Source organism: Chelmon rostratus, chromosome 11 (genome assembly GCF_017976325.1).
Source record: "Chelmon rostratus isolate fCheRos1 chromosome 11, fCheRos1.pri, whole genome shotgun sequence".
NCBI lineage: Eukaryota > Metazoa > Chordata > Actinopteri > Chaetodontiformes > Chaetodontidae > Chelmon > Chelmon rostratus.
Window position 1 is genome coordinate 5,439,223 of NC_055668.1, and position 21,488 is coordinate 5,460,710.

At 44.1% G+C, this 21,488-nt stretch overlaps 1 protein-coding gene across 2 annotated transcripts in view; it reads left to right on the forward strand.

The window, feature by feature from the left end:
• The window catches only part of LOC121614197 (inositol polyphosphate-5-phosphatase A), a 132,290-nt gene that overhangs the window by 61,499 nt on the left and 49,303 nt on the right, over window positions 1-21,488 (forward strand). For both annotated transcript variants that reach the window (XM_041948004.1, XM_041948005.1), the window contains 2 exons: window positions 14,838-14,901; window positions 16,383-16,486. In XM_041948004.1, the coding sequence (XP_041803938.1) occupies window positions 14,838-14,901; window positions 16,383-16,486 (168 nt within the window). The remainder of the gene's footprint in view (window positions 1-14,837; window positions 14,902-16,382; window positions 16,487-21,488) is intronic.

Consider the following 21,488-nt stretch of genomic DNA (forward strand, 5'->3'; position numbering starts at 1 on the left):
GGACACCTGCTAGCAAGTAAGAGCTGAGAATTTTCAGTGACCATTATATGAATATATATTGATATATTATACAACACCATGGTGGTGACTCTATCAACCCTCATATATTATGGCAGCAGTAAGTTGTTGCCACGCTCTCCTCTTCATCTCCAACTTTCTAGTTGTTCTCCACTCTGGGCTGTCAAGAGCCTCAGAGATGATTTATGGAAACAGGCACACGTCATGAAATCAGACAGTGATGGCTCGGTGGCAAAGTCAAACCCAAACTCAAGTCTATGCTTGTCCTTGAGCCAGTGGACTACCAGTGACTCCGAAAAGAGCCCAAAGGTCTCGGAGCAGATTGAAAGAGGAGGGGGATCGTTGGTGAGGTCCTCATTTGATTGCATTACCTGCGCCTGGATGCTGCGAGGTGGAAGCCATCTTGACAATGAAGGCTAAACAAAACAACAACCTCTTCTCTCTCTTGGCCGCCAACTCCCCATGACGGATATCAAGATGTCTCCAATACACGTAATGGACTTGGCAAGACCTGGGTGGCTGGGCCTGGGCCCTTCTACTCCGCTCTGTCATCCAATCACCTTATTCTAATGCTATTGCATTGTTTAGTCAACCAGCCGTCCATTTACATCAACCCGTAACCACACGGCCACACCACAGCGGCAGCACTTAATAGAATTAGCAGGTATTGTGCAGCACATTTTAAACACATAGGCCATTTTAAACACGCGCACTCAGTCACTCCACCTCCCCTCCTGGGCTGATGATCCCCCACTTGCTGTCAGAGTAATGGCATCTCAAGCTCTCCATGCAGCGCCTGCCTTTCCTCTTCAACTGTCATAACTCTATACTCAGCCCACCGTGGACACTTTATTCACATCTTTAAACGTCTAGCCAATATTGTTTCATGTTTAAGTTATGTAGCACATATTAATAGCTCATAAAAGCACATTTGTTGCGTTATTGAATCATTTTTCACTCGCTCTTCATTAGGAAATAGGAAGCCGAAGCTCACGACTGAAACAGCCAGTTAATTATCGGGCTCATAATTTCCTAATCCGATTTTGGGGAATGTTTGTGAGTCTGCTCGGCTAGCCGGCTTATAAATAGAAAAGCAAAAATGAAACGGCCACATGGCTGGGAATTTGCAGTCATATGCCCTCTCTTGCCCTTGACTGAATGCATTATTTTCCGTCTCGAACATCAACACTCCAGTGCCATCTTTTCAAATTGGTCTCATATGCTTCCCCCCTTGTGATTAACACAGAAAACAAATTCCCATCAGATAAACCCAAAATTATCTTAAGGCCTCATTTTGTAACGACATTAAACATATAAGTTTATTTGGAATGACTCATATATGGGGTCAGGGGAAATGAGCAATCCCTTTGTCCCCTAGCCGCCACCCCCCGTTAAACTATTAACTATAAAAACAGCCGTACACTCCCAGTCAGAGGGTGTGTCCTGCCCGGTGCAATAACGAGGACCTTCCTCCTTGTCCCATTCCTCGGCCGATTGATTTTTGTTAGGAAAATTAATGCAGTCGCCGAAAGGTGCTGGAGGTCAGAGGTAGACAGGCTTCAGCAGATGAGGGGCGGTGCCGGGCAAACGGAAAGGCTGCCTGCTGCTGCGGGATCTCCAGAGTCTGCCTGATGAAGCTTACTGTGGGTTTGTGTGAGGGCGGAGCGTGCAGTATCTTCAAATGTATTGTCTCTGCTCTGTTTCATCATCCTATGATTGATCAAGCAAATATACAGGCCCATATGCTGCACTGACACTCATTCACCCCCGTGTTGGGTTTGCTGCCCTTGTTTTATGTTGCATCGTCTTCTGTTTCTTGTCCCGACCGTGGCTTAATGGCAGAGAAACACTTTCGGTAAAAGGACAACTTCGCTCCAGAGCATATCCGAGGGGCGTCCTCTAAGCAAAGCACAACCATATTTCAGTGAATAACGCTTCCCAAGTGGGACCCAGCCTAACATGAAGGCTGCCCCAGTCAGCAGGGTCCCTGCACAAGTTCAAGCCACAATGGCACCCTGTGTGCACCATGCTGTAGCTAATTACCAACTCATTAAAGCGCCCTCTAATTAGATTGGATCTTATGCTCTTTCAGTTAAATTTGGGCTCTTAATTTTAACTGCCTAATTACATTTCTGAAAAGGAAAAAAAACCCCACACATTTCAGGAAACAGAATCTTCTCGTCTATGGATTATTGTTGAGGATCCAATTGAGTACTTTCAGCTGATATACTGATACAGATCTTTCTTGTTTGACAGCAGATATTTATGCTTGTCGAACAGGTATGACTAATCAATTCATTAATTGCGTTAATTGTTGGAACGAGCCATAACTTCTTATTGGTTCCACCTGTGCTTTTCCTGCCATGACAAGTCAGAGTATCTGCAGTGAAAGACAGTCTGTGAATTTGATTTAGCCCTTTTAACCTTTTTATAGTATTAAGTCAGCTCGCCACTGATAACTATTTTGTAGTTCAGCTGTGCACTAGCTATCAAATCAGATAAAAGCCATCGTCAGCAGTGGGTTGTAGTTGGGAGCTGATTTGACACCAGATGCTTTGCAGGATGCTAGTGCTAGTCAGCCGAAAACCCTAAAACCAGCGCTTAGCGAGCTAGCTCAACCGCTCAGGCTCTACGTTTTAGCATTGATACGAGGGCTACAGGCAGACTATTCACATTTTTACATTATTTACTTTTAAGCCAATAAGGCCTAGGGTCAGTACAGCATTTACAGCCTAAACTAGCGCAAAGCAACACAATACAGAAACAGTGATACAGTCAAAATACCATAAAAACATTTGTGTTTATTAAAAGGAGATCATCTATGATTACAGTGCATGTCTGATCACTCTTCAAAACTGTTTCAGCTTTGTGTTTAAAATGATCCCATCTGTGATCCACCTTGAGTTCTGGTGCTAAGGACTTCCACATCTTGATCCATGGAATATTTGAAGACATCTGTTCTGAAGAAGGCGCTTTACAGCTTCCCATGGATCACTATGTAATTCATCCACACCTCACCACAACGATATTTACATGTGAAACAGGAAAGAAAGCTTGGTTGTTGATTTTTAGCCCTTGTTTGTGCACGATGATGGCACCTGCAAAGCCACAGTCAGGTCTAGTATTGGCTCAAATGTGCTCTCAGATGCAGCAGATGCACTGTACATTACGTATTCTTCTCCACTGACACGTGACCCAATGACACAATACAGTACCACCTGGTCATCTGTCGAGCACTCAAAGGGGCGACCCAGGAGCCTTGTCGGAGACCTGCAAGGGCCCCTCCAAATCCTCTTTTCTTCCCACATTTCTGTGGGTGTGGTGTTTACAGGAGAGCAGACGTGGGTTTGCTGCCACTCTTGCCCCTGGCACAGGACCTCTGCTCACTCACATCTTAAAGCTGTGTTTAGGAGGGGCCATGGGAAAGGCCGGATGCTGCGATTGTACGCATAAAAAGAAACATCTGCGCAAGAAAAGTCCCCCGTTGTTCACTCTTTTTTATTTATTATTATAATAATACAATAAGAGGGAAAAAAACCCATGACATAATTTCTTGTTATCTAAGAAGCTGAGGCTGCATTTACATTTGCTTTTCATGCAGCGTCCATGTGCTCTTAGGGGCGATGCACTGGAGTATAACTAAGCTAGCATGGAGGATATCCAACCATTTAAATCAAGCCTCTGGGAATTTTACATAACACATCATTGGTGAGCATTGGTTTTTACATAAAGACAAAGACGGCCACAAAGAGCCACCGGACGGGCGTCTTAGCCTGAGACGAGCCGCTGCGTGTGTTTTTGCAGACTCCTCTAAAGCTTCACGGTCCTGTGGTCACTGTTGTGCTCAGAGAACGCCTCTGCTCATAGAAAGCTGCTTATTTTTTTTATACTTCTCGGGAGGAAAAATTATTTTTCTGAACTCGACCTCAAAACTGAACCCTCTGCTCTGATGGGGTGACTTCTCGGCCTGATCTTCAGACGAGCGCCCTCGAGCCTCCGGGCCCAGGGAGAGATACTGTAGACCGCCATCGATTGTCCCTGTGCCGTGGAAGCTGTCGTATTTTATAGATGTTTCACAAGATGGCTCATGATCTAGACGATGTTGCCTTCATTTCGGAAGAGTTGTGTTTGTACTAAGGGAGGAGGAAGGGCTCTTGATATAGAGAAATGAGGACCTTCCTGATAAATTCTTCTCACAAGTGACAAAGTAATGCCACTAAGATGCAGCAAACTAATATATTTCATTATGGGGCCCGGCAATAGAGCTGTATCTCATTGGGCAGCCAAGGATGCCACCTTGTCATTACAAGGCCACATGAGCGAACCACAGGCAGTGTGAGACAGGGGCAGAATCAAAGCTGCCTCTGGACACAAGCAGACTGATTACTTTTCCAGCTGACATCACAGCTCTGACAGCTATCCCAGCATCCTTAGGGAGAGTTGAGTTTGCTCAATACTGATTATTTGACATTGAAAGTTGCTTATGTCACAAGTCACTCTACCTCAGATATGTGTGTGTGTGCGCTCTTCACCTTTACAAATGCAGTAAAATGTTTGAAGTACAAAAAGAAAGCGCTCATTAAAGGCGAGTTATGCAATCAGCCATGATAAAAACAAACTTTTCAAACTTCTTCACAGTCGTCATTCGACCACGGTGATCAGTTCAAATTGCATTGCTTCCATCTTCCCTACAGCCTGTATGATCCTAATTCAATCAATTCTTTCACAAATGAGGCCACATGAATAGGCGTAATATTAAATCAGATAATAATATAGATTGATGAACAGTCCATGACAACATTAGCAGCCTTTCCAAAATGCAGAGATGAAAAAAAAAGAAAAATCAATGAGCTCAAAGACCTGTCATTTGCATGGGCCTCTTCCCTTAATGGGAATACTTTTACAGATGGGGAATTACAAGTTGAAATATTCTTTTTGATTATTGGACATCCATAGCCAAATATGATTTACATTAATGAGCATAAGTATATTAAAGGCATTTTATCCCCCAGCATCCGAAACAATTGAATAATGGCTCTGGCAACCAAGCAGTGGCCTGAGAAAATAGAGAGGAGGTAATGTCACTTTAATTACTAATGGATACCTCAATTGTTCAGACTTTGATTTTTCATCTTTGGGAACAATCTAATAAGGCAAATATTCATCATCTTCATATCCCCTTTTAAAACGATGATTTTATCAAGCCCAGACAGCTCAGTTATAAAAAGAAAGTGGCCATTTACAACGCTGGCCTCTAAGATCAACGGTTTATTTGAGGATTGCTTTCCGAAGATTATTTTTCCCGTGAAGAAAGAAGAAAGGTCTTTTCATGCCCAATTGCAGATGTCTGATACACTTAGGGTTAAGAAGTTGACCTTGTTAGCAGGGACAGATGTAAAATTTCCCTTCTGAACTATAATTGTCCCACATATTGCTCCTCACTGTTTGTCATTGGATGAATGTTACATCCTGTTATAGTATTAGTTGTGGCTGTGTCGTGATTGAATTATACAGTGCAGTGTTTTGACCTGAGCTTTATTATGAAGCTACAGAACAATCTTAACATAGCTGTGTGTAAATCATGGGGTTGAGTGACCTTAAAAGTGCCCTGCTTGCTGTGTTATACTGCTGCAGTCGACAGCAATTCAGCGGAGCATGAGACACTGCAGAGTCGTGTCTGACACTGCTCTTTAACTACAATCCTGTTTCCAAAAATGTTGGGACGTTGTGTAAAATGATCATAAAAACAAAATGCAATCATTTGCAAACTGACTGTCTTTACAGACAGCGGTTCAACGAAGAGTCCATGTAGTAGCATCCTTTATACAGTCATGTGTTCACAAAGTGGTGAAGCTCGCTCCACCCTTGCTCTTGAGCGACCTTCATACCCAATCATGACACCATCACCTGTTACCAATCAACCTGTTTACCTGTGGAATGATCCAAACAGGTGTTTCTGGAGCGTTCCACAACTTTCCCAATCTTTTGTTGCTCCTGGCCCAACTTAAATAGAACAATACAAAAATCAATGAAGTTGATGAGGTTGAACATACATTTATTGTGTTTTCAACTGAGTATATGGCAAAAAAGATTAGCCAACTATTACATTCTGTTTTATTTATGCTTTACACGGTGGCACAACTTTTTTGGAATCAGGGGTGTGGGATACACACACACACACACACACACAATGTTGGAGGACTCACAAGACATATTTAAAACAGAATGGTCAAAATTGAAGCAGCAGAGGCCAAGCTATCCTTGCTTTTAGTCTCTGGTGTTGGTCTAGCTCCAGAAACACTGGATCCTACACTTCCCACAATGCAACTCAAGAGCATCCCTTATTAGACCCCCCCCCACACACACACACACACACACACACACCTTCTAAATGCACTCTTTCTTCCAACTCCACACCTCCAATTTGTAATCCAGGCATTGTGTTACAGATTAAGAAGAGATAACCCTGATGAGATCATCTGGCTTCCTTCTTGTGACGCGTAAACTGAGCTTCATTAGGTATTTGGTGGAGTGCCCTGAAGATTGCATTTAGGCTAAAATCAGGTTCAAAGTCACATCATTCACACGAATAAAGCAAATATGCATTCGGTCCTTTGTTGGACATTTCCTTTTTGTCACCTGATACTTGACTGACACCAGAAGGAACGACATCCTAATCTGGCTAACCTGCGTCACCACCGGCTCTGTCTGATTGCTGCTTTTCGAGCCTGCGTCTTATAGGGAAGCTGTACGTCTGTCAAGCTGCAAGCAAAACGCTCTCGCCATGGCTTCATTTAATTCATTTTCACTATGAATTTACAGACCGCTCTGCCATGCAAAGGGCATCTTGCTCAGCCTCCTTACGAGGTCAACAGCAGCACAGGCCCCACAGGTGTAATCCCATTTACTTTGATCCTCTGTTTTTATGTCCTCGTTAAAAGCTGCTGAAGTAGCAACACAGTATTAGTAAAAACGCAGCTGGAATATATATAAGCATTAATCATTCTCTGTAGTGAACGGGGCACTGCTACCTTACTGGAAATTGAGGAGTGTGCAGAAATGATGCGTTGAATTGAATTTAGATAGTTATGCTTTAATTAGGGCTGGGGTTATGCACCGCACAGCAAGCATCACATCAGAACGTGCACCACCACATTTCTTTCTTACTGCTTTATCAGAAGATGTTTATTCAAACCACCCTCTCTGAAAAAAGAAACGAGGTGCTGTTGCTGTGTGCATCGAACATTTTTAGCAAAGTTATCAAACTCTTCCATCTGGATTATGCTGCAGAAGCCAACGATGTGGTCTAGAGTGAAAAAAAAAAAGGCCAAGCATTATAAAGCAGCTCCTTTAAAGTCTGAGTCATATCATGATACGTGTGTTCACTTTTCTTTTTTTTTTTGTTGAATGTCATTGCTGTGATGGTTTTATTGCTTTAGACCCTTCTGCCGGGCAGGTTAGAGGAGTGACTGCACGACTGATGAGCGTGGCAGGAAATTGGCAGATGGAAGCATCCATTTCACCGCTAATTAGGGGGTCCAGAAGCCCGCCGACTGACAGGGTTCAACTGGGCAATGTAGTGCCTGCCAGCTCCCATCCCGTGCGCTTTATAAAACGCTCTTTAATTTCCCGGCACAATATCATTAACTTTGTAAGTGGATGAACACAATGGACAAGCAATTTAATTAACTTCTACCATTGAATGTCGGAGGGGAGACTAAATGAAATTAATGCACAATATTTCCCAGGGAGGCAGCCAACCTTGGGAGTGGGTCTGGATTGTTGGCAGGTCAGGCGCTGCCGTAGGTTTGGCCAATTATGCCTTGTTTAGACCCATCCGTAATATTTTCCTCAAAGGAAAATAAAATCAGTGGTTTTGAGATCAATCATGAGCGCATGTCGCTCTGCATTCTGGGAGATTTTAGAATAATGAAGTGGAAGCCCGGAAACACTCTGCCAAAACGGGTCTGCGGAGCTAAAATCCAGGTATCATTACTGATCCGTACGGCGGTGGGGGTTTACTTGAAATAGACGATCAATAGATGGATGGACGGAGGCTGGGTTTGGGAAATGTAGCAAATACAGTGGTCTCTGATTGTGGATCTAGGGAAGATCCACAATCTTCCATGGGTGGTCGCTCGGTCCATCACTTTGGTCTAGATTTAGATATAGATTTAGATATAGATTGGCATGAAATTCTGTACAGACATTCATATTTTATTCTGGTGATCACCTGACTTCATGTAGAAAGTGAAATATCTCTACATGTACAAGATACATAAGTACCAAATTAGGTATAGACAATTAGTGGTTCCTGGAACATAATGATTTTGGTGACTTTTCCTCTATACTGAAACCAGCAGGTTGACGTTTGTAGTTTAGAGTAGACTGCTTGATGAGTTTTGATGCAGACGTTCATGGTGTTTGTGAACTTTTGGTGATCATCATCATACTGATCTCAATACTTTGGTTTATCTGTCAAACTTAATTATCTGTTCGGTGTTATTTGCAGTGACCATTAGCGCCTCGCAGAGCTGCTGTAGACTCTCAGTCGTGTTGGTTTTGTAAGCATACGTTACAGATGAAAGCAATATGTAGATGTAAAGGGCCTCATCTGACCATATTTTGATGCTGCAGGTCAGTATTATCCACTGTAGCCGCAATACCAGTCAAAATGAGGTTCAGGTGGTCTGGATCTGCTGCTCCTGTTTTAATTGTAAGGGATCAATACTAGTCCCGCTTTGCCATGTAAACCAATTTCCTCCTAGGGTTTGCTCATGAGGTCCCTCATGGGGACTGTGGAAGAGCATTAAGCAGAGTAAGCTTACCTTAAATCTTAGTTACTGTGAAATAAATGAGTAAATTTATGCTAACCTGTTTCCTTTCAGTATATTTTTGTACAGTCTAATCTCTTCTCTGTCCCATACCTGTGGCCCCCAACACACACACACACACAAACACAAACCCCAGAGACAAGGGCTCCTTCAGGACGTGACGGATGGCTCCAACACTCAGGCCGCTTTCAAATCACAGGAAGTGACAGAGGAAGTTTTAATGAGAGTTTTGTCTGTGTATCCAGTCAGGCTTTCCAGGCAGCCGATGAATAATAGACACTGTGGCTCAATACTCTGAATACTCAATCAATGGCACTGGGAGAGGGCCTTGGCAAACACATATGGCAGCCCGGGGTGGGCGGTGGGCTCAGGAGGGGTAGAAAATACGAAGGCTTCTCCATCTGTATCTCTGGGCTGAAAAAAGCAAGCCATCTCTATTGATGCTGCTCACTTTTGTGCCGGGGTGTTTTCCTTGCCGGGGATGACAAACAGGCTGTTTGTGCAGTATTGGAGATTTGTGCAGAGAGGCTCCTGTGAAGGTGCTCTTTCAGCCCCAGATCCTGCATATCAATGGGTCCCTTGCTGGGACACAGAGAGCTGATCTTGAGATAGATATGTGGATTCTTACATCCAGCAGCTGTCAGAGCACATAGCCTGCTGCTCTATTGTCTGCTGAAGGATTCACCCTTTACAGTCTGACTCTGAGTATGTGTAGAAGTTAGTCATGTATGAATGCTCATTCTTAGTGACTAATGAGGATATTATGCACGTATTAGTCTCTGCCTCCTCCTCTAAGCTGTTTTGACATAGCGTGTATCACTGATATATCGCAACACCATTTCTTCACGACAGCATATCTGATTGACCTTTCCGATAAGACCTTGTGTGTGTCAGCCTGCGTGCGTGCGCATTTGTGAGTTGTTTCTTGCAGTTGCGTTTCTATGTACAGGTTTATGTGGAAGTGTGGCATCACTCGCGATTTGACAGATGAGGGGACTCCAGGGATTTCTGAGCAATGAGATATAAACTGGAAAACAGCCCATTTTGTCTCTGCTGTCTGGAGGGCAAAATGCCACAGAAAACCCAGAGGAGATATTTCTCTGAGGTGGCTGTAACAAGCCTGTAGCCTGCACGCTGAGATGACCCTGATCACGCAGGGAGTGCTGTATCACTTTAAAGGAAGTGCTGTTAAAGGGTAATTCTGGTTTTGTCTTATTTCGGTAGTTTTGGGCGTCCTGTATGTCAGTGATAATGACACTCCACCACCAAGTCAATTTCTGAGGTCTTGAAAGATTTTTTCAAAGAAGCCCAGATGATGAAACAGGTTGTAAACAAACAACAAACAAAAAAGAAGAGTTAATGATCAAACTGCCTGTTGTAAACATCCGTCACATTTTACACAGACTTCTTGTTTCAGCTCTGACATCCCATCGTTGTATGCACACTGTGGCTGCAACTAAATTTTATTTTTCTAATCAAGTAAACTGCTGATTATTTTTTAGATAAATCGTTCGGTCTATAAAATGCCAAAAATAGCAATGGCAAGCATCTTCAGATTCCTCGTTTCGCCGCTCGAACAGTCCAAAACTAGAAAGAGAGAAAAAGAGATTTTCGATTTAGTATCATAGAAGACTAAAAAAGCCAGCAAATATTCCCATTCAAAAAGGAATTTGGGGGATTTTTGCTAAAACAAAAAAAGACTAAAACAATAAATCAATTTCCAAAATTGTTGCCGTTTTTCCATGTTTTTCTGTTGACTAATGAAATCAGCTCTAGCACGTACACAGTCTTCCTGTACAACGAGGGATTGTCACCAGCGTTTCAGTTCTTCCTTCAGATAAAGTGGTTTGGTTAATCCGGGTTAAATGCTGGCTTGTTTACAGCCTGAGTGACCGTCTCACTGCTTGTGTACTTTCCCCGCTGGTGTTTTTCACCGTGCCGTCGGGTTTCCAGGACGAGCCAAGTGTGGACATGAATGACGTCCAAAACTGTGAAAACAGAGCACAAGTTGTAACGAACCATAATTATGCTTAAAGGTTCGCCAAGCACCGCCAGGACCAGCGGTGCTCTCAGAAAGCAGATAGAATAAGGTGCAACATTGACCAAAAAATTTTACCCTCCATTTTTTTTTTAACAGAGAATTACTGCTCATCCCCAGGTGTGCAGGGAGGCACTAACTTTTTACCGTCTGCCTGAAAATCTAGACTACAAACTTCACTGCCTTCTTTTAAATCTTCTCTCAACACCTACTTTTACCGTTTGGCTTTCCCTTAATTATTTTTCTGCTACTTAATTTAACTGCTGTTTTATGTGTTGCTTTTATCCATTATTTTATTTTTTGCTTTTGGCTGTTTCATTTGTTATTTTTTGCTCAGCGACTGGGACGATGTATTTCACTGTTTTCCTGTTTTGTCTTTGGTTGTGAAGCACTGTGTAACAGGGGTTTTGAAAGGTGCTATATAATTAAAGTTATTATTATTATTAACTGCGGGCATACAGCCTGCACACAGTTTAAAAAAAATAATATCTCAGTGAAAACAATCATGTTCAGCATCAGTTAACATGTTAGTCAGTAAGCCTCCCTCGTCGCTCATTGGCCGCACATCCCTGTGCTTCACAATCCCATAAGCCCGCACTCTGCCGGCGTCGGGGGGACAGCAGAACATTACCCTCGGAAGTTGTACAGTGACACCGCGATGACACTGGAGTGTGTATGTGTCAGCTCTCCCGGGACTGGCCACTCTCCTTTAGCACAGATTGGAGGTGAGACCTTGAAGAAAAATTATTACTTTTATGTTTGCTTTATGGCTCATTTTTCACATTAAACGCAGAAAATCTATTCAGAGGTCACAGAATTCCTGCTTCTCCTCGTCGGCCAGAACTAATTTTTGCAGCCCTCGGTATCGATAAAGCATTCAGCGGAGCAAAGTATGCAGGCTATGTACTGCAGCTCTCAAGTCTCTATTTTCCAGCAGCCAGTCTATTGGGACTTGTTCAGCCCGTGTCTGCTGGGGTTTTGGAAATGTCAACTGCACACAGCACACACACACACGCACACACAGAGACGCACGCACACGGCCTGCGAGTTCAGCCGCCGTTGTGTCAGTGTGCCCTTATCTGAGAGCGCTGTAGCCAATACAACTCGTGATAAGAGATAGCATTGCCAGAACGAGTCATAAAACCCCGGCTTTTATGGCGTGGTTATTGTCTTTCTGTCTACAATTATGGTGATTACTCATTTCCCCTTACCTCCCCCGCGGCCCTCACGGTGCACTTAATAGAGTGCATTTTACTAATGGAAAATTAAGTAGCCGCCGTGGCAGTGGGGTTTATAAATATGTAAAATATACTTTTAATTATTTCAAGTGAATCTGGCAGCTAATCAATAAAGAGGGACGTGACAAACATACGTTTGACACAGGCCATTGTAAAGCTACTGGTAAAAGATAAGCATGGCCTGTCAGCGCAGTCCAGCCCTAATGAATATTTTGAGGCTGTCATGCAGGGAGACAAATGGATTAATTGCGCCCTGCTAATATAATAGCTTCTTCATGAAGAGTGCAGGAGGGAGGCAGAGGAGAGGAGAGAGAGCAGAGCAGCTGCTAGCTTCTGAACCCCGATGTCAAATAAATATTTATTAGGGTTGAGGGTTAAGTAGATTTTTTGCGATTACACGGATAGCCACTTAAGCATAGTTGTTTATCATTTATTTGAAAATTGACTCAATGCCGATTTGTTTGATGTCATATTAATGTTATTTTTTTCGTGCTCCTGGGCATTGAGGGCCTGCACGGGGTCCAGCTCGTACTGAAAGAGAGACAGTTTAATCATTTATTCCTTTAGTTGGTTCTTGATTTTCATTTGCAGACAGGAGTTGTTGACTCTTCTTTAATCTAGTGAGAGTGTAGAGTTCAGGGGCTGCAGCTGATAATTCTTTTCATGCTTGATTAATCTGTAGTTTTCCAGTTAATTGATTGATGAGTCTCAAAAAAGTGCAAAAGTAATGAAAAATACTCAATGCAATGAAATCTTTATATTGTTAGTTCACCCACAATTTACAATGCTGAACTGACAGAGACTTATAATAATGCTCATATTCAAGCAGCTGGAACCAGTGAATCTGGTGAAAAGTGAGCATTTTTTTTCTTGATTAACCATTTATACATTTATTCAAACCATTCACCAGTTATTAAAACTTTTTATTGTCTTTCCATTGACAGATCATAATTGTTTCAGCAGTAGCGTGTTGACTTTCCAGACAAACTGTGCCCCTGCAGTTTAATTTCTAATCGAGTGAAATATGTCCCTTTTTCTCCATAATTTCCACTGTGTCATATTTCAAAATTGTCATTTTTGCTTGACTGCCCGCTGAAATATTCACACACACACAGCAGCAGTTAGCATAGTGGCACCGTTTTGACAAATAGCGTGGTTTTCCCTCCCTCGGCCTGTTTTCCGATCCATCTCTGTCTCGGCGTCTGTTGTTGGCACTTTAAGGTGAAAGAGAACATAAAGACGAGTGAGCACAAATAAGTGCGGGGGGCCTTCCTGGAAGCCGTCCTCTCGCAATGGGAATCTGTGACCTTGAGTCCTGCCTTCGCCCAACGCCGTCCCCTCTCATACAGGCACCCCCGCCTCCCCCTTCCCTTCTTCCCTGTCCTCCGTCAGAGCAGGGGAGAGGGAACGAGGGAGGGAGGGGAGCGCGGGGTTCGGGTCACCAGCCGCTGTTCTCATCAATTAAATGTGCGACAGTGTTTTCCGTCGGCTGAACTTATATGTCAAGGAGATGGGCAGGACCTCATGTTTGTGCTTTTGACAAATCAGCAAATGTTTAATCTCAAGATGTGCCGGCGCTCATAAATAATGCAGAGGCCGGGCCCAAACTCTCTCCCAGCGTGCCGGGGAGAGGCGTCGGCGCCCGGCCTCAATAGGAGAACGCAGGAAAACCCTCTTCAAGCCCGCAGCCTTTTCCTCTGCAGGTGTCTCCTCCTCCTTTCGATCGCAGCCCTCCAACCTCTCTTCATCACTCCTCTTTCTTTGACTCTACATGATGATGAGAATCTTACCTCCCGTCGTCTGTTGTCTCGCAGCCTCACTGTATTCTGCCTAACTCTCATTGTCTTTCTCCATCCTTTCTCTCTGCTCGCTTACGTTTAATTTGCTCGTTCTGCTCTTTGTAGTGAAAGTTAGTCGCCGCCGCCTGCCTGTCTCTTTGAGGGCAGAAAGGAGAATTATCCCGACCCAAAGGTCTGCTATCTCAAAGACACAGAGGATTGAGCCTGAGCTTTGCCTCCATTTGCCCTAAATGTAAAGAGGGCAACAGAAAGCAGTGTAGTGGACTGTGAACCGCGTCAAATCCCCCTCTGCACGACTCTCACTTCTTCCCACAGACTTAGATTGGCTTGTTCCCCGACTGGGAAAGTTTCCTGATTGTTCACAGGGAAAATTAAGATTTTAAGCCTATTGAAGTTGATCTGTGCTCATTCAAAAGTCCATCTGAATGTGTCCTTTCAAAGCCCAAATTGTTGACTCGCCACATTAGAAGACTCTGAGCCCGAGAATGGGGTGTCCAGGGACGGCGCCGAGCGTACTGTACTGAGAGCACGCTGCACCTGTTGTTGTGTAGCCGATGGTGTGCAGTGTTTGTGGCGTCCCATTGAGCCCAGCTATGGGAAGTGTGCTCTGGAGTGTGTTAAAGAGTGAGGCTCCACTTTAAGCCCAGTTTATTAGCCAAGCATTCTCACGTTAGCTCACTCAACGTTGTGAAAAGGTTATGAGCAGGGTTCATGGAAACCGGAGAAATAATGTGCCAAATGTAGCTCTTCATTGGTTGGACATTTAGCAAAAGTGTGTGGGGAATGTTTGAGTTTCGCTGTGTGAAGTGACAAATCTCGACTGGATCCAGATCCAGTAAAGAAATGAATGTCTTGAATGAATCCTCTCTGGAAAATGTGTTCAATCTCACGATCGCTTTTCCTCTTGCAGGCTCTCGGAAGTTTCTACTTTATCCACGAGTCTTTGAAAAACATCCACCAGTTTGATTTCAAAGGTGAGCCCCCCCCTACTCCAGCACACACCTCCACATACGTACATCATCACCACTGTCGCGAAATGAAATCCTCACACGGTGCCCCCTCATCCCACCCCCGCATATCACACGCAACCATTTGCAGGCTATTCCCGCTTCCATCAAAACTAGCGAGCTAAGATTGGCTTTGAGGCTAATGTAAAGGGAGGGGGACAGAATGGTAATGTTTATTAATATTAGGATTTAATTCATAAGATTTCAGGCCTACAGTAATGGTGTGTGGCGGGTTATTGGACAGTTACGGCGGTCCCATCAGGCTGCGGTGTCAGAGGGCCCCGGGGTCCGGCGGCCACGCTAATTAAAGAAGGGATATAGATGTGGAGGCGCCTCGCTTCCTATTAGACCCAAGTCAGCATTAGCACCAGTTACCCCAGTGAAGGACAGGGCGAAGGCAGGGGAGGGGTCAGGGGGGAGAGGACCACTCCTCATGTACACACACGTATTTAAAGATTTGATTTCAAGTCAGAATTACATAAAGTACCGCACACGCTGTGCAGCTCTGTTGGTGTTTTTGTCGTCGGCTTTTTTCTAAGCAGACATTTTGACTTGTCACAGTGGAAAAAGCACAGATGCCACTAACAGCATTATCATTGGCTCTGTTCTATTCAAGTGTCCCAGTCAGACGTAATTCCATGATAAAGGCTCATTGGGTGCTCATTAAGAGAGACTTTTACTCTTCCGGTTGGTTTTAGACAAATTCAGACCAGCCAATAGTCACCTTTTACAGTTCAGTCCAAAACAACACTGTAATAAAAACAAAGTTTACTAACTCTGGGCTAAAACAGACTCGACACATTTCCTATTATTTCCTCATTAGGCATAAAAACTTAGCTTTTCCATGAGATGACCTTAATGCTCAACGAATAACAGAATAAAATTGATCAGTTTTGGTTAATATTGCGATGACATTGTTCATACTGTCATAAGATTTTGTTGTTACACCTTTAATTGACTCCACTTCTCCCTCACAGACATTTAACCAAGTGGCTCTTGGCAGCAGTGCTCGTGCGTGAGCTCAAATGTGGACTTTGTGGTCACATTTGGTGCTGTTGTTGTCAAGTTTATTTATGTAGCCCAAAATCACAAACCAGCATCATGCCCCAGCAGACTGACGCAGACCATGCAACACCCTCCATCCTTAGACTCTGGGCATTTTCATTGCACCCACGTTGTGACCTCTCACACTCACCCCTCTGGCTGAATGCGGATGTTCCTCGCTCTGACCAGCAGGTGGTGCAGTTGTCTGAGGAAGCCAGAGTTGCTCTGGCTCTCAGTGAGCTCTAATTGTATTAGGGGATTCAAACTCACACACGGGGTCTCCACGAATTAACCTACCCTGTTTGTAACAATAAACTGTCTGTCTGCCTTTTCCCCGCTCTGTTTCTCTACCTCCCCCACTTTTCCTTCCATTTCGGCCCGCCTTCCCTCCATCTCCTCTCCAGCCAAGAAATTCAAGAAGGTGGTCGGGAAGGAAACCTACTCAGAGACACTAGAAAGCACACCCTCGCTGGAGAAGGAGAAGTTTCCACAGGACTACTTTCCTGAGGTGGGTAATGTCGTGAGCACTGACTGATGGCGGTGTCACCTAATGAGAGGTGGAAATGTGTCCTGATGAATGAACACTCAGCTTTTTTTTACATTTCATACAGTATGCAGGTTTATTAAAGCTGCTGAGCTGAAAAAGTAGTCAATACATACATATTCTTTGCCTTTAGTCACACACATCTTTTAGTGTTATAGAAAATGGGAAGAAAGAATGAATTTTCAGCTATTTTTGCCTGAATAAGATTGATAAATCTTATAAAATATTGAGTCTTCAGATAATAATTTATACAACAAAATAGATTTCCTTTCCTCTACTTTTTATTTGTTTTTCAAAGGCCATTTCATTTTCAGTGTTCTGTGTTTTCTTTATTGTTTCTTCTGAAGTCTTTTTTTCCGCTCCGGGGGAAGTCCAGCTGACACATGGCTGATTTCAAGGCAAATCAGTGAAACAAATTCAAATCATGAAACGGAGAAAGTCCTCGTTGTGTCTGCCGCGTCCCGTGGAGCAATCCTCTGCTCACTCCGCCGTGTTCGCCTTTCTGCTCCCGGCGTGCTGGGCCATGAGAGGGGAGCTGAGCGCCGAGCATAGCTGTGCTGATATAGTAATAAAGAGCACGACCGCCCGTGTGTCATCCCCGCACTCCCCACTCATCTGTCAACCATGCTCCGACGGCCGCCTCTGCAAATATATGCAAAACAGATGGATACGGCCCCTTCACACACTTCCCCCCAATTTCCGTCTCTTTCACACACTGCAGGACTCCCCACCCTGCCCACCCTGAGCCTCCGTATAGGCATACACACAAACAGAACCATCCACACACACCCGAACAGCTTCGCGTCTCAGGTTTCCCACTTTCCCATTCCGGAGATGATCTAAAACCAATTACACTGATTGAGGCGCAAAGCCATTTAAAATGATTAGAGCGAAAAGCATTGTTCTGCGTTTAACAGGACAAGCAGAGAAAACCACAAAACAAACCTGGCGTGGCACAGCGCGAGAGGGATGAGGGGCGTGATGTAGAGAGAAAGGAGGTGCTGTGGAGGCAGGGGGGGCAGATGAGAAAAGTTTTGCCCCGTGATTTATGCCTCTTTCCCGGCTGGGATATGAATCTGGGATGATGCTCCGGAGAGCAGCACTCCAGATAATGTTAGCCCATTTAAAAAGAGCAGATTTGTGTAGTCTATCAGGGTCGCCGAGTATTTTTTTTTCTCCTCCTCCCCCTCCCCCAGCCCCTCCGTAGTGAGAAATTGGTTGTTATCATAGATCACAGATACTGCTCAAACCTCTTATGAAAGATGAATTAATTTCACTAATGCTTTAATGCAAAGCTCTCATGAGGGAGGCAGACTGGTGATAACCCCTGCCTCGTCCCCGCTTCCTCCGCTAGTGATTTATGCCCTCTTTTAGTAGATGAAACCGCCTAGATTTGCCATCCATCTGCAGCTTTGAGGAATCCTATTACACAGGGATCTTGGACCGGACAGGACGTCACACAGAGTCCCAAACCAGTTGCTTGAGTCCCAGCTCTCGGTTTTGGATCATGCATGTGTGGAGCAATTGTTGTAACAAAGGTGCAAAGATACTCAAACAAAAGACACAGAGGGCAGGTATCTTTTTCACATGCTCATAAGTAATGAATGCAAAAAAAAACAAACAAACAAAATAACTAATTTGTATGTGAAATTCATGCAGTTTGTCAGACGGGATCCTGTGAGGAAGGTGACAGCAGACAGCTCAGGTGGCCGCCGGGAGACGGATGTGTGTGTTTCTCTGCTTGTATCTTACCTTTACGGTCGGCCATTAATAAAGTGTCACTGAGCGAGCTGTTGATGACATCATGCTGGTAGGGCTTGGTGTGTGTGCGTGTGTGTGTGTTGGTTAGTGTGTATAAAAGAGAAACCAAATGTCACTCAGTCCATTTCGCTCCTCTTGAGTGGTGCGAGGTGGTTCAGGCACGTGAAGCGTGCGTCCATATGTGCAAATCCCCAAAAGGTTCTGTGTGCAGAGTGGAGCTGAAACAATCACTTATTTTAATTATGGATTCATCTGCAAACTATTTTAAAAATTCAAGAATAAATCATTGTGAAAAGCGTCCACCACAGTTTCCCAGCACCCAAGGTGCTCCTTTTGTCCACAACTCAAGATTTCCACTCCTATAAAACAGAGAAAAGTAGAAAATACTGAAGTTACTTGATTACTTGAAAAGTAAATTTCTTGATTATTGAATAGTTAATTTTCTGTCATCGCTTAATCTACTAATTGCTCCAGCTCTATTGCAGCGCGTGCTGCTTAATGTCCAAGCAGTGCAGAAAGACAGCAATCAGAAATTAAAGCAAACAAGTCTTTTTCTTCTGAATAACACAAATTACCGCTTCGATAAGAACCATTTTCATTTAACCTCCTGCTTCAGCTCTTAAAAGTGGCAAAGCTCAGTGTCATAACATAAAATATTGGGCAAAATCACTTAACCGTCACACTTCCTGCTTGTGGCCCTCTCTGCCCCTACAGCAGTTTGATTCTGATTTAAGTGACAACCCCTCCATATGCAAAACACCGGTTCTTTCCGTAATCCCGCCTTGAGTTATAGCTGTAAGTGAAGGAGAGAGAAGCCGGGACATTAATTGAAATGCTGAATAAGAAGGAAGTGGACAAAATTGTGGGCGCATTTCTTTTGAAAGGTCGACGTGATGGATTTGGCGGCTTGTCGTTTCCCGTTGTTCCGTCAATCTCTCCACCTCCCCAGTGGGCATTAATATATTTATTTGTTTGGCGCGGTAATACATGCCTCCAAAAACCATTGCATCATAAGGATTTGTCATTGCCTTATATAAATAAAGTATACGACCCAGACCTTAATGTGCCCTTGCTATTGATTGTTTTACACAGCCATGGGAAAAAAAGAGAGCGAGAGAGAATGGAAGGAAATAGCGGACAGGCTGTAGATCAACATCCATATGAGTTTGTATTTGTTGTTTGGCACCATGAGCGTGTCCATAAAAGCATTGACTTTTCATACCCTTTTAGTGCCCTCTGTAGTAAGCTCTGATACGGGGCCGTGATTACCTTCAAGTCCTGCCCCCGATGAAAGTTAACTTGCCTCATGTTTTTCTCCTTTGATTTAAACGCCACACGTGATTCATAGATGGGATGCGTGCGTTAAGGAGATGAAGTCATTTAAACTGGCGTTGCTTGTAAAATGCTCCCCGCATTTATCACCAGACAAGACACCTGTGACACAGATGCTGTTCTCCGTGACAGGCGTGATCCACGAGACTTCCAGGAGCTCATAAACGAGGGGATAATGTCGAAATGAAAGCTAAATGAAGGCGTTCTACCCTCATTTTTTTGCATGTCGAAGTTTCAGAAAAATTTGCTTTTTTTTTTTTTTTTTTTTTTTACAGCTGAACTCTACTGTAAAATCCAATTCAGGCTCCTGATTGGCTGCTTAAATCCACCACTTTTCTTCCGTCCTCTTGAATTTACCCTGTGAATTCTTGAAGCAATTGGCATTCCTACATTGTGCTCCCTGCAGTATTTGAGTGGTGACAATGACAGACACTGCTGTCTGTACATGGGGTGCATCTTTATCCGAGCACACACACACACACACACACACACACTCACACACACACACACACACACACTCACACACTCACACACACACACACACACACGTGCATCCATGTGCTGCCCCCTCTTATTTGATGGGCCCCCCTGGATGATGGAATAAAGATAAATGTGACTGTCTACCAGGGCTCAAATCAATCAGCGTTTGTGTGTATTACTTATTACTCACAGTGCATTTCTGTCACAGGGCTTTTGTTTAACCCCCTCCTCGCCTCCCTCCCTGTCCTGCACTCCTCTTGTCACCCCCCTCCAAACATCACCCCGCCATAATATTATATATGGGGGTCGGACTTTGAGCTGAAATATAAGAAAGGTCAGGGAATCAAACGGGATGGACTGGGAAACGGTGGCGGGAGGGTGTTTTGGAGAAGGGCTGGGACTGGGGTTGTGTGTGTCACGTCTGACATTTTATAGGAGCGTAATTTTCCATTGGTCACAACTGGGGAGTTTTATGCAGTGGTTTCCAGTTTCCAGTGAATCTAATGGTTCTTCTTCCCTCCATCACCCCATGGCGTCTTTTTTTCCCCTCATTTCCTGTGTCTGTCTCTTGCTCTGTGTGTGTTTGTGCTGTGGTCAGCCCGTAAATGTATTGCCTGACACCCCTGGACGTGACCCAGTGTGTAGCCGCCGTTCATCACTGTCATGGGCGGAGACGCCATCGCTGACCTGTGGAAGGTCAGCCAAGGTCACCTCGAGCCTTGTGACCTTTTACCGTTGCCCTTTGACTCCCACCCGCCTCCCCTCCCTCTGAGTCTTTATGGCCACCAGACCTGATCTATGATATGATTACATGTCACCTATCCATTTAATCCAAGTATGTCTTCTATTCTAAATAACTGTGACATAACATATCAAAGAGTATATTGGCTAAATTCATTTGTGTGTGTGTGTGTGTGTGTGTGTGTGTGTGTGTGTGTGTGTGTGTGTGGAGGGAGGGGCGATGATGATGGTGTTTCAGCAGGAGATTAAATGGGGCTGGACAGCATCTGTGTCATCATTTCTGCTCCAATATCAGCTGCAGCAACCAAATCATGATGTCATCATGTCAGCCAATAGAAACAGACACTTTTCTTCTTCTGCACTTTGATTCATTGTGTGAGATAATCATCTTAACTGGACTCCTATTACAAAATAAAAGCACTTCAATTGGGTGAAATAGATAGCGGGGTGTATTTTTTTTAAAACTTTCTGGCATGTAGATGCTTGTTCCTCTCGACTGGGATGGCCGCTGCGTGTTCGCTGTGTGCTGTGAGCGTGTTTATAAGCAAGCGATGAAGCGGGGGGTCAATCAGTCATACGTGGGGGAAATGGGGCAATCTGGGGCCGGGTGTCAAGGAAGTGATGGATTTTAATGCTGCGATTGTAGTTAATG